The following is a 13,185-nucleotide window of genomic DNA, read 5'->3' as shown; positions in this document are numbered from 1 at the left end:
TGCACTGGGGGCTCCACACTTGGACACAGCATTCCAGATAGGGCCTCACAAGAGCGGAGTAGGGGGGACAATCTTACCTTTGAATCTGGACACAGTAACAAAGCATATCTTTTTGTAGTAGTTTGCCTACACTTCATTTTAAAAGTGATCTCTGAGAGAAAATCGGAGATATTATAAAACTTTTCACCAAACCTGTGAGCTGTTGGATATTTCACATCACTGCTTTGTTATAAACAAATCTCATAGCGAAAGGAAGACCAAACTCAGACAAAAAAGAATTGTTGATGCAATACAGATTCTTTAATGCAAATGGAGAAGGCAGTAGATAGTGATACAGAAAAAAGCACAACACAGAAATAATGAATTACAGTCGTGCAAACCACAAGGCTGCAGCAAGTCTCAACCCAAGGCTTCACCCCAGAGATTCCTCTTCTTAGCATCGTTCAGGAAGCTCAGAGCTGGACGGAGTGGGGAGATCCTCATCCGAGGATGAGCACTGCATTGCTGTACAGAAGTAGAGGGGAACTTCTGGAGGCACTGTTGGAAACCCTGAGCCCTAAACTGCAGATTTGAAAGACTTTACAGTACAAAAAGCAAGGAACAGTAATTTAAAGTAACTGCTTTGGCACAGCCATAAGAGGGATGGAAAGCTACATCTGGTGGTAGAAGAGAAGAGGAGGTATTTGTGAAGACTCAGCAGATGCAGCACTGTACTGCGTGGATATTTGGGGTTTAGCAGGGCCCACAGCTGCCGCTGAGGTACCTGTGGCCTCGGCCCCAGCTACCATATCCACAGCTGCCAAAGCCTCCATAGCCCCCAAAGCCCCCAAGGCCATAAGAGCCTCCATAGCCTCCCAGGCCTCCATAGCCCCCAAAGCCGGCACTACGTCCAAAGGTGCCACCCAAGCCAGATCCAACGGCGGGCACTCCTGCTGAGCCAACCGCAGCATTCTGCGGGAAGGAGCTGAGGATGGGCCCGGGGAAGGTGACCACGGAGGCCGGGGGTTGGATCACCACGGTGGAGTCGGGGCACTGGCGCACGCAGGGCTCGTTGTAGCTGTCAGCCAGTGGGGCCGGGGCGGCCACCCCACAGGCAGGGGCACACAGGCTGGAGCAGGACATTCTTTGGTTCAGGAGATGAAGCTGTGAGAGTAGGCAGAGCCATGGTCAGAATAGAAATGGAACACAAATCCTTCATGCCTCTCTTGCATTTGGAGCATGTGCTGAGGAAATGCTCTGCATCATATCAGTCAGTCAGAGCAAAAATACAATATTCACTTGAAATGCTGTTGTAAAGCACCTGCTCTTCCTGCATGAGACTATGTCCCAGCTGAGCCAGAGGGTGGAGTAAAACTCCCTCACAGAAAGCAGTGAGAAAATCATGGAGAGCGCAGAGGATAAAATTGCATCAGTAAGCTCAGGACATTGCGCCTAAAAGTTTAAATATCCATTATTTCCATATTTCTGAAAAAAAATATGATCACACCCAGACTTATCAGGCACTAAGAATAAAGTGTTAGAGCCCACAGCAAAGAAGCACTTGACAGAAGTACTGCTAAGAAACTGAGGAGATACATAAGGCATAGACTTACCACGCTGAGATGGAGAGTCAAGTGGAGGAAGGTGGATAGTGGACTGCAAAGCCCTCAGCTCTTTTATACCTGTCCCAGACATCCCCAAGCATCGACTTGAGGGCGGTAGTGGCAGAAGCCCCAGATAATCATGAAATAAAGCCAACAGTCTTCATGACACACAAGGAGTGATGCGGAGCAATTATATCCCTCATCACTGGTACCCTGAGTAACAAACATGCCCTGGAGAAGAAGAATGTGATGGGAGGGTCAAACACTGATGCAACATCACATGAAGGACCACGTGCTGTTGAATCTGACCTCACAACACCAACAAACCCCAAAGTGTTCCTAATCCCAAACTTCATCTGTGTTGAAGAGTCAGAGGTATCCTGCAGATGAAGCTTTTTACAGTGCAGCACGCTGCCAGCACACCTCTCATTAACTCCACTTTATGGGCTGGTAAACAGAGGTGGTGGAATTGGGGGCAAAAAATGAAGCCATCCCACCCACCTGGGACCACTCCCAGTTGTCCACCATCACCCTACACCAGTAAGGGCTGAGGGGCAATTGGGGTGTGAGTTCTGGAGCATCCACAAACATTACTTCTGTGAGACATGGGGCATTTCCTGTTCCCCAGTTCCCTAAAGATGCTGAAAAAATGTGGAGCTATGCTGGATTTTACAGGTGAAGGCGCAATTGCATGAAGGATAAGGAAAATATTAGGGTTGATTAGTTCCATGAAATGAGGACCAGTAGCGTTGGGAATTTCACATAATTGCATGTTGCCATCAAATTCTTCCATTTTCTCGTTCTCCACAGCGTGTTTGTGCCTCAAAGTCCACAAAGGGCAGAGATACAATTGCGTCACTTCACTGCTTGTGTGTCATAAAGCCTATTGGCTTTATTTCATGATTATTGGGATCTTCTGAAACCACCGCCCTCCCATCTAAGCTCGAGGCTGTCTGGGACAGGTATAAAAGAGCTGAGCACTTTGCAGTCCTCTATCCAACTTCCTCCACTTGACTACCCTCAGCTCCTGGGTAAGTGCAGATCTCGGAGGCTTCTCAGGACTCCCTCCCATACAGCTCTCCCTAACCCTTTCCTCACTGTGGGTGCCCTTTGCTGGACTCCTTGCTTGTGTGGAAGATGTCCTGCTCCAGCCTGTGTGCCCCTGCCTGTGGGGTGGCCGCCCCGGCCCCACTGGCTGACAGCTACAACGAGCCCTGCGTGCGCCAGTGCCCAGACTCCACCGTGGTGATCCAACCCCCGGCCACCGTGGTCACCTTCCCCGGGCCCATCCTCAGCTCCTTCCCGCAGAGCTCCGTGGTTGGCTCAGCAGGAGTGCCCGCCGTTGGATCTGGCTTGGGTGGCACCTTTGGACGTAGTGCCGGCTTTGGGGGCTATGGAGGCCTGGGAGGCTATGGAGGCTCTTATGGCCTTGGGGGCTTTGGGGGCTATGGAGGCTTTGGCAGCTGTGGATACGGTGGCTTGCGCCGAGGTCTGGGATACCTCAGCGGCAGCTGTGGGCCCTGCTAAGCACAGCACTGCCTCTGTCTGTGGTTGAAGGAGAGTTCTGGAGAAGCTCCTGAAGAAACATGTCCCCACCTGATGCCATGAGGAAGGCTCCCCTCTGGAAGTGCTGGGCTCTGGTGCTTGGACACCTCATACTTGCATGGAGACCAGCACTTTCTTGCTCTGCTCCATCTTTGCTTCAGGACTCACTGCTCTGTGATGATGCAGCCCAGTGCTGACTGCCTGCTCTTTTCCCTCTGACCTCTGCAGGGAGATGGGGACAGCCTCTGGCCAGGGGCTGTCCTTCTGCCACCTCCATCCTCTTCCCCTGAACTTGTAATAAAGGCTCTCTTGCATCACAGATTCCATCTCTGAGTTTTGCTTCACCCCTCTTGTGTCCCCAGTTCCCACAGCATCTGCACAGGCTCTATGGAGCCATTTCCAAAATCTCCCAGCTGGGCCTTCTCAGGAGCGCTGTGGGCACTGCTCCCTCCCCTCTTACCTGCCCTTGGCTCTATGGCTCCAGCTGGAGCTCACCCCATCCAGGCCCCATACCCCAGTGCCTTCAGCAGTTGCTCCTCCCTCAGAGCTCTCTCCCTTTCCTCTGCCCCTGATTCCTGCCTGCCGCAGCCCAAGGAGAGCTCATGGATAACAGTGAGCTCAGTACCCACTCTTGAGCGTCCCTGTGGGTGGCTTTTGCGCTGTGTTGATCATGAACGGCAGTGCAGCCTCCTAGTGGGCAAGGCCACGTCAGAGCATTCTGTGAGGCCATGGTGCAAAGAAAAGAGGCTAAGATTCCCTCAACAACCTTGTCTCTTGCCTCCCAAGATTATCTCCTACACCTCTTCTACCCAGAGCTCCATATACCACTACCATAGGCAGTTTTCACTCACCTTTGGCTCACAATAAATTCCACAGCAGCTTGGGCCACATGGCTCTGTCTGAGTAGGACAACGCTGCTTCACTCAGCCCCATGCAGTGAATGCAGTGCTGAGCCCTCTGCTGCCCTTCTTCTCACACAACGCTCCAGGACCTAGGCCCCACAAAACACCTGGCCATATCAGAGCAATGGGGACCAGCCACCACCTCCCATCAATGGGCCTGCAGACACCCCATGGGACACCACAGGAGGCAAAACATGGGGTTTGGCGGAGCCCCATCACACAGGAGCCAGCAGAGAGGTGAGGAAGGAGGGAAGAAATAGGCATGGAAAGAAGGTCAATGGAGGAAGGACAATTTTCCATTCAACCAGTGCAGGAAACCTATGCCTCTTGCCGATGGCACATGTTCTTCTGATGTCCATAGCACTGACCAGTCTGCTGCTCCACTGCCCAACTTGACATTCCTGGCAGGAATCACCTCTGTACAAGAGCAGCGCACAGTGCTTGGATCACGGGACCAGAAGACGTATGGGGAAGTAAAGGACATCAGACAAGGGGGAACTCCAAACTTTGCCTCAAGACCTTTGTGCTCCCTGGGTCAGAAAATGGCTGTGCTCCATTCATGTCTGTGAGTGGAACCTTGGGAACATGGGGATGTACCTCATTTACCCCCTCCAGTACCCCCTCCAAGTTATGAACATAGGGTCACTATTAGCAGGTGGCAGGAGCCCTGTCCAAGCACTGCTTGTCTTCCCATTTCCTCTGACCTCCATGTGTGATTACTGGCCTGGCAAGAAAGGATGTGAAACAAGGCATGGACAGCCCTTAGTGGGCAGAGGGTGTGGAAGAGGCCCTGTGGAACATCCAGTGAGTGTAAACATATTAAAGTGAGGCTTGTTTATGAGGTGTCACTATACCAATTGTGAGAAGGGAGGAAACTCAGTGGGATGTGCTCTGCAGGACCTCGATGCACTGTGATCCTCAGCAGTAATGCACAGCCCCAATTGGCAGATGTCCCAGAGCCAATGCTTTGGGAGCAGCTTGCAGCCCAGAATCAGAAACTGTGAGATGTGAGGGAAGTAGGGAAGGAGAAGGAAAATAAAAACATCAAGGTCAAGATTACAGTGCAAGAGAGAGCTTTTATTGTAGGTCCACGGAAGGAGGAGGAAGATGTAAAATGGGCAGCTCCTGGCCAGAGGCTGTCCCCATCACCTTGCAAAGGGCAGAAGGATAGGAACATACAGTCAGTGCTGGGCTGTCCCATCACGGGTAAGCCAGTCCTGAAGCAAAGATCATACGGAGCAAAGAAAGATAAAGCTGGGCCCTGTGCAGTACGAGGTGCCCAAGCTCCAGAGAACCGCACTGCCAAAGGGGAGCCATTCCTCACAGCATCTGGTGGGGATGTGCTGCGGCTTCTCCAGAACTCTCCTTCAACCGCAGACAGAGGCACTGCTGTGCTTAGCAGGGCCCACAGCTGCCGCTGAGGTACCTGTGGCCTCGGCGCAAGCCACCATATCCACAGCTGCCAAAGCCTCCATAGCCCCCAAAGCCCCCAAGGCCATAAGAGCCTCCATAGCCTCCCAGGCCTCCATAGCCCCCAAAGCCGGCACTACGTCCAAAGGTGCCACCCAAGCCAGATCCAACGGCGGGCACTCCTGCTGAGCCAACCACGGCGTTCTGCGGGAAGGAGCTGAGGATGGGCCCGGGGAAGGTGACCACGGTGGCCGGGGGTTGGATCACCACGGTGGAGTCGGGGCACTGGCGCACGCAGGGCTCGTTGTAGCTGTCAGCCAGTGGGGCCGGGGCGGCCACCCCACAGGCAGGGACACACAGGCTGGAGCAGGACATCTTCCACACAAGCAAGGAGTCCTGCAAAGGGAACCCACAGTGAGGAAAGGGTCGGGGAGAGCTGTATGGATGGAGGCTGGGAGAGAGTCCTGAGAAGCCTCCGAGATCTGCACTTACCCAGGAGCTGGAGGTAGTCAAGTGGAGGAAGCTGGACAGAGGACTGCAAAGTGCTCAGTTCTTTTATACTATCCCTGACAGCCCAAGGCATACATGAGAGGGCGGTGGTGGCAGAAGCTCCCAACAATCATGAAATAAAGCCAGTACGCATCATGACATACAAGAAGAGATGCGGAGCAATTATTTCCTTTCCCATTGGTACACTGAGGCAAAAACATGCCTTGGAGAACAACAAGGGGATTAGAAGGCCAAATGGCTATACACAATTACTTGAAATAAAAGGTGCAGCTCTTGCTGATGTGTTATGAACCAATTATTCCCTTGTGTGTTCGTAATGCCTTGGCAGGTCAACATTTACAAAGAAATCATAGCCACAGATGTACCCTTGGCTGGCAAGACAGAAATGCCCCGGGATGCTGCACTGGGCAGGCAGCTGGCAACAATCAGGGATGCTCTGACTTCCCAACTCAATTGCGCCCCACTGTTTGCCACTGAAGGGTGGTGGCAGTTGTTTGGGAGCTGTCCCAGGAGGGTGGGATCACTTCATCGCTTTGTCCAAAGTTTACCAGCCCATAAAACAGTGGTAATGAAGGTAATGATAGACATTGTGTTTGTGAGCAGGATTGCAAAGTGCTTTGTCTGCAGGATACCTGTGAGTCTTTCTCATAGATGAAGTTTGGGATTAGGAACACACTGGGGTTTACAGGGGTTGTGAGGTCAGCATCAGCAGCGCATGGTCTGTCTTTCATGTACTTGCTTGTAATCACCTGTCCCTCTCATCACCTTCATGTCCTCGGGGGCATGCTTACACCCCAGTATCTCCACTGATGAGGGATTTAATTGCTTTGCCTCACTCCTTGAGTGTCATGAAGCGTGTTGACTTTATTTAATGATTATCTGTGACTTCTGACACCAATGACCTCCCATCCATGCCCCAGGCTGTCTGGGATAGGTATAAAAGAGCTGAGCACTTTGCAGTCCTCTATCCAGCTTCCTCCACTTGACTACCCTCAGCTCCTGGGTAAGTGCAGATCTCGGAGGCTTCTCAGGGCTCTCTCCCAGCCTCCATCCATACGGCTCTCCCTCACCCTTTCTTCACTGTGGGTTCCCTTTGCAGGACTCCTTGCTTGTGTGGAAGATGTCCTGCTCCAGCCTGTGTGCCCCTGCCTGTGGGGTGGCCGCCCCGGCCCCACTGGCTGACAGCTACAACGAGCCCTGCGTGCGCCAGTGCCCCGACTCCACCGTGGTGATCCAACCCCCGGCCTCCGTGGTCACCTTCCCCGGGCCCATCCTCAGCTCCTTCCCGCAGAGCTCCGTGGTTGGCTCAGCAGGAGTGCCCGCCGTTGGATCTGGCTTGGGTGGCACCTTTGGACGTAGTGCCGGCTTTGGGGGCTATGGAGGCCTGGGAGGCTATGGAGGCTCTTATGGCCTTGGGGGCTTTGGGGGCTATGGAGGCTTTGGCAGCTGTGGATACGGTGGCTTGCGCCGAGGCCACAGGTACCTCAGCGGCAGCTGTGGGCCCTGCTAAGCACAGCAGTGCCTCTGTCTGTGGTTGAAGGAGAGCTCTGGAGAAGTCCCAGCACATCCTCACTTGATGCCATGAGGAAGGATTTCCCTTTGCCATTGCTGGGCACTCGTGCTCAGTTATCCCATCCCTGCACAGGGACTCTGTGCTCTATCTTCCTTTGCTGTGCTTGAACTTCACTTCCGGTCTGGACACCCCATGACATCGGAGACCAGAGCTGGCTGCCTGCACCTTTCCCTCTGTCCTGTGCAAGAGGTTGGGAACATCTGCTGGCCAGAGGCTGCCCTTCCGCCACCTCCTTCAACCATGGAACCTGCAATAAAATCTATCTTGCATCACAGTTTCCATCTCTGAGTTTTCCTTCACATCTCCATTATGCCGACTTCCCACTGAAGACACAAAGGCTCTCTGGGGCCATCAGTTCCAGCTTACAGCTGAGCCTTCTCAGGATCTCTGTGGGCACTGCCCCCTCCCCTCTCACCTGCCCTGCGCACCAAAAGCTTCAGCAGGAGCTTCCCCAGGCAGGCTCCATACAATGCCTTCAGTACCTGCTCCTCCCTCAGAGCTCTCCCCCACTTCTCTGCCCCTGGTTTCTGCCTGCTGCAGCTCAAGAGGAGCTCTTGGCCCCATACAGAGCTCAGGGTCTGCTCTTGAGTGTCCCTGTAGCTGGCCTTTGTGATGTGGGATCTGCGGACAGACAGACGTGCACCCTTCTAAAGGACAAAAAGAATTCCAGAGACTCCTGGGATGCCATGAGGCAAAGGGAGGAGGGTGATAGCCCAGGAGCAACCTTGTCTACAGCCTCTCAAGATTCTTTCCTGCTCCACTTCTTTCCAGAGCTTCATATGGCATCAAGGATGCTGATTTTCCCCACCTTTGCTCAGAAACAATTCCACAGCAGCTGTGAAAAATTGCTCTGACAGGGCAGGGCAGCACAGCCGTGCTTCACTCTGCCCCATGTAGTGAATGCAATGCTGGGCCCTTGGCTGCCCTTCATCTCATACAAACCTCCTGGACTGAGGCTACCCAAATAACCCTCCACCTCAGCATGATGGGGCCCAGCCACCACCTCCCACCAATGGGCCCTCACCCACCCCACATGGGTCACCACAGGAGGCAAAACATGGAGTTTGGCTGAGCACGCTCACACAGCAGCCAGCAGACAGGTGGGAAAGGAAGGGAGAAATTGAGGTGTAGCCAAAGGCAAGGGAGGAAGGACAATTTTCTGCTCATCCAGTGTAGGAAACCTATGGCTGTTCCAGATATTTGCTGCCTTTTCACCCTTCCCTGTCTTCCAGTTGTTGATGAGTGTGTTCTCCTGAGGTCCCCGGCAGTGACCAACGTGCTGCTCCACTGCCCACCTTGATTTCTCTGGCAGGAGTCGCCTCTGTGCAAGACTAGTGCACAGTGCTAGGATTGTGGAATCTGAAGATGTCTGGGGAAAAAAAGGGATGTAAGGAGAGGAGGAACTCCAAACTCCGGCTCAAGACCTTGGTGCTCTCTGGGACAGGATGGCTGTGCCCCATTCATGGCTACCTTGGGTACATGGGGTGCTAATTCCTTTACCCCCTCCACTGTCCCCCTCCAGGATCTGAGCACAGGGACACTGTTAGCAGGTGGCAGCAGCCCTGTCCATGCACTGCTTGTCTCCCCATTTCCTCTGACCTCTATGTGTTATCACTGGCATAACAAGAAAAGGAAGAGAAAGAAGGCATGCAGAGGCCAGGTTGTGCAGATCTCATGGAAGAGGTTCTGTGGGGCATCCATTGAGTGTTAACATATTGAAGTGAGGTTTGTTTCAGAGGTATCATTGTACCGGTTGTAGAAGAGAGGAGGCTCAGTGGAATGGGCTCTGCAGGACCATCTGTGCACTGTGATCCTCAGCAGTAATGCACAGCCCAACTGGCAAATGTCCCAGAGGCAGTGCTGTGGGAGCAGCTAGCAGCCCAGAATCAGTGTCTCTGAGATATCGGGCAATTAGGGAAGGACAAGGAAGACAAAATACCGGGGTCAAGACTGCAGTGTAAGAGAAATTTTATTGAAGGTCCAGGGGAGGAGGAGGGAGGTGGCAGAAGGGCAGCCCTGGCCCGAGGCTGTCCTTGTCTTCTTGCAGAGAGCAGAGGGACAGGAGCAGGCTGCCGTAGCTGGGCCATGCTATCAAGGGTGAGCCAGACCAGAAACAAAGACCAGGCAGAACAAAGAAAGACAGAGCTTGTCCCCATGCAGGCATGTAGCATCCAAGGTTCGCAGTCCAGCGATGCTGAAGGGAAGCCCATTGTCACGGCATCTGGTGGGATGTGCTGGGACTTCTCCAGAGCTCTCCTTCAACCGCAGACAGAGGCACTGCTGTGCTTAGCAGGGCCCACAGCTGCCGCTGAGGTACCTGTGGCCTCGGCGCAAGCCACCGTATCCACAGCTGCCAAAGCCTCCATAGCCCCCAAAGCCCCCAAGGCCATAAGAGCCTCCATAGCCTCCCAGGCCTCCATAGCCCCCAAAGCCGGCACTACGTCCAAAGGTGCCACCCAAGCCAGATCCAACGGCGGGCACTCCTGCTGAGCCAACCACGGAGCTCTGCGGGAAGGAGCTGAGGATGGGCCCGGGGAAGGTGACCACGGAGGCCGGGGGTTGGATCACCACGGTGGAGTCGGGGCACTGGCGCACGCAGGGCTCGTTGTAGCTGTCAGCCAGTGGGGCCGGGGCGGCCACCCCACAGGCAGGGGCACACAGGCTGGAGCAGGACATCTTCCACACAAGCAAGGAGTCCTGCAAAGGGAACCCACAGTGAAGAAAGGGTGAGGGAGAGCCGTATGGATGGAGGCTGGGAGAGAGCCCTGAGAAGCCTCCGAGATCTGCACTTACCCAGGAGCTGAGGGTAGTCAAGTGGAGGAAGCTGGATAGAGGACTGCAAAGTGCTCAGCTCTTTTATACCTATCCCAGACAGCCTGGGGCATGGATGGGAGGTCATTGGTGTCAGAAGTCACAGATAATCATTAAATAAAGTCAACACGCTTCATGACACTCAAGGAGTGAGGCAAAGCAATTAAATCCCTCATCAGTGGAGATACTGGGGTGTAAGCATGCCCCGAGGACATGAAGGTGATGAGAGGGACAGGTGATTACAAGCAAGTACATGAAAGACAGACCATGCGCTGCTGATGCTGACCTCACAACCCCTGTAAACCCCAGTGTGTTCCTAATCCCAAACTTCATCTATGAGAAAGACTCACAGGTATCCTGCAGACAAAGCACTTTGCAATCCTGCTCACAAACACAATGTCTATCATTACCTTCATTACCACTGTTTTATGGGCTGGTAAACTTTGGACAAAGCGATGAAGTGATCCCACCCTCCTGGGACAGCTCCCAAACAACTGCCACCACCCTTCAGTGGCAAACAGTGGGGCGCAATTGAGTTGGGAAGTCAGAGCATCCCTGATTGTTGCCAGCTGCCTGCCCAGTGCAGCATCCCGGGGCATTTCTGTCTTGCCAGCCAAGGGTACATCTGTGGCTATGATTTCTTAGTGAGTGGATGTTAAGCTGCCAAGGCATTACGAACACACAAGGGAATAATTGGTTCATAACACATCAGCAAATGCAGCACCTTGCCTTCAGAGTAATTATGTATAGATATGTGACCATACCATCTCCTTCATATTCCCAAAGGTATGATTATCCCTCATTGTACCCAGTAAGAATGGAAATATTGCTCTGCATCTCTTCTTGTGTGTCATGTTGAGTACTGGCTTCATTTAAAGAGTATTGGAAGCTTCTACGACACCATCGCCCTCCCGTATGTGCCCCGGGCTGTCAGGGACAGGTATAAAGGACCTGATCACTTTGCAGTCCTCTATCCAGCTTCCTCCACTTGACTACCCTCAGCTCCTGGGTAAGTGCAGCTCTCAGAGGCTTCTCAGGGTTCTCTCCCAGCCTCCATCCATACGGCTCTCCCTCACCCTTTCCTCACTGTGGGTTCCCTTTGCAGGACTCCTTGCTTGTGTGGAAGATGTCCTGCTCCAGCCTGTGTGCCCCTGCCTGTGGGGTGGCCGCCCCGGCCCCACTGGCTGACAGCTACAACGAGCCCTGCGTGCGCCAGTGCCCCGACTCCACCGTGGTGATCCAACCCCCGGCCTCCGTGGTCACCTTCCCCGGGCCCATCCTCAGCTCCTTCCCGCAGAGCTCCGTGGTTGGCTCAGCAGGAGTGCCCGCCGTTGGATCTGGCTTGGGTGGCACCTTTGGACGTAGTGCCGGCTTTGGGGGCTATGGAGGCCTGGGAGGCTATGGAGGCTCTTATGGCCTTGGGGGCTTTGGGGGCTATGGAAGCTTTGGCAGCTGTGGATACGGTGGCTTGCGCCGAGGTCTGGGATACCTCAGCGGCAGCTGCGGGCCCTGCTAAGCACAGCACTGCCTCTGTCTGCGGTTGAAGGAGAGCTCTGGAGAAGCCCCAGCTCATCCCACCAGATGCCATGAGGAATGGCTCCCCTTCAGCATTGCTGAGTCCGGGATTCAATTCCTCATGCTTGCATGGGGACCGGCTCAGCCTTCCTCTGCTCCCCTTGATCTTCACTTCAGTGTTCTCTGCCCCATGATTACGCAGCCCTGTGCTGGCTCCCTGCTCCTTTCCCTCTGCCCTCTGCAAGAAGATGGGGACAGCCTCTGGCCGGGGGCTGCCCATTTTACATCTTCCTCCTCCTCCCCGGACCTGCAATAAAAGCTCCCTTACACTGCATTCTTGAACTTGATGTTTTTATCTTCCTTCTCCTTACCCCACATCTCAGAACCTACAAGTGTGTGCTGTGAGCGGCTCCCACAGTATTGCCACTGCCACATTAGGCCGTTGGGGCAGTCCATTACAGCTGAGGATCACCAGTGCACAGATGGTCCTGCAGAGCCCATTCCACTGAGTCCTCCCTTCTCGCAATGCGCGTAATGACACCTCACAAACAAACCTCACTTCAGTATGTTAACACTCAATGGACATCCCACAGAACCTCTACCACACCCTCTTGCCATCCAGGGCTCTCCATGCCTTGATCACCTTCTTTTCCTGCCATGGCAGTGTTCACACGTAGAGGTCAGAGGAAATTTGGAAACAAGCAGTGCACGGACAGTGTTGTTGCCATCTGCTGACAGTGCCCCATGCCCCACTCCTGGAGGGGACAGTGGGGCTAGCCATGAATGGAGCACAACCATCCTGTCCCAGGGAGCACAAAGGTCTTGAGGCAAAGTTTATAGTTCCCCTTGTCTGGCGTCCTTTTCTTCCCCCATACATCTTCTGGTCCCATGATCCAAGCACTGTGCGCTGCTCTTGTACAGAGGTGATTCCTGCCAGGAAGTGAAGGTGAGGAACTGAGCAAAAGGTTGTTCATTGCTGGGACCTCAAGAGAACACATGCCGTCAACAAGAAGCATAGGTGTCCTGCACTGGTTGAATGGAAAATTGTCCTTCCTCCATTGACCTTCTTTCCATGCCTATTTCTTCCCTCCTTCCTCACCTCTCTGCTGGCTCCTGTGTGATGGGGCTCCGCCAAACCCCATGTTTTGCCTCCTGTGGTGTCCCATGGGGTGTCTGCAGGCCCATTGATGGGAGGTGGTGGCTGGTCCCCATTGCTCTGATATGGCCAGGTGTTTTGTGGGGCCTAGGTCCTGGAGCGTTGTGTGAGAAGAAGAGCGGCAGAGGGCTCAGCACTGCATTCACTGCATGGGGCTGAGTGAAGCAGCGTTGTCCTACT

The 13,185-nt window shown here is 53.8% G+C and overlaps 6 protein-coding genes across 6 annotated transcripts; 3 read left to right on the top strand and 3 right to left on the bottom strand.

Moving 5' to 3' along the window:
* Positions 1-732: 732 nt before the first annotated feature.
* LOC100550780 (claw keratin-like) lies at positions 733-1,122 on the bottom strand. Its single transcript, XM_031557512.2, has one exon. The coding sequence runs from the start codon at positions 1,120-1,122 to the stop codon at positions 733-735; it is 390 nt and encodes a 129-aa protein (XP_031413372.2).
* Positions 1,123-2,720: 1,598 nt separating this feature from the next.
* Positions 2,721-3,110, top strand: LOC109364255 (claw keratin-like). Its single transcript, XM_031557513.2, has one exon. The coding sequence runs from the start codon at positions 2,721-2,723 to the stop codon at positions 3,108-3,110; it is 390 nt and encodes a 129-aa protein (XP_031413373.2).
* A 2,315-nt stretch (positions 3,111-5,425) lies between these two features.
* On the bottom strand, positions 5,426-5,815 carry LOC146542687 (claw keratin-like). Its single transcript, XM_085209667.1, has one exon. It carries the CDS (start codon positions 5,813-5,815, stop codon positions 5,426-5,428), a length of 390 nt encoding a protein of 129 aa, XP_085065793.1.
* A 1,255-nt stretch (positions 5,816-7,070) lies between these two features.
* LOC146542686 (claw keratin-like) lies at positions 7,071-7,460 on the top strand. The gene has a single exon (XM_085209670.1). It carries the CDS (start codon positions 7,071-7,073, stop codon positions 7,458-7,460), a length of 390 nt encoding a protein of 129 aa, XP_085065796.1.
* Positions 7,461-9,809: 2,349 nt separating this feature from the next.
* Positions 9,810-10,199, bottom strand: LOC146542685 (claw keratin-like). Its single transcript, XM_085209669.1, has one exon. The coding sequence runs from the start codon at positions 10,197-10,199 to the stop codon at positions 9,810-9,812; it is 390 nt and encodes a 129-aa protein (XP_085065795.1).
* Positions 10,200-11,460: 1,261 nt separating this feature from the next.
* LOC146542684 (claw keratin-like) lies at positions 11,461-11,850 on the top strand. Its single transcript, XM_085209672.1, has one exon. It carries the CDS (start codon positions 11,461-11,463, stop codon positions 11,848-11,850), a length of 390 nt encoding a protein of 129 aa, XP_085065798.1.
* The last annotated feature ends 1,335 nt before the right edge of the window (positions 11,851-13,185 follow it).

Source organism: Meleagris gallopavo, chromosome 27 (assembly GCF_905368555.1).
Source record: "Meleagris gallopavo chromosome 27, MGAL_WU_HG_1.1, whole genome shotgun sequence".
Classification (NCBI taxonomy): domain Eukaryota; kingdom Metazoa; phylum Chordata; class Aves; order Galliformes; family Phasianidae; genus Meleagris; species Meleagris gallopavo.
The sequence above is the reverse complement of the archived record's forward strand: the minus strand, read 5'-3'. Positions and strand labels throughout refer to the sequence as shown.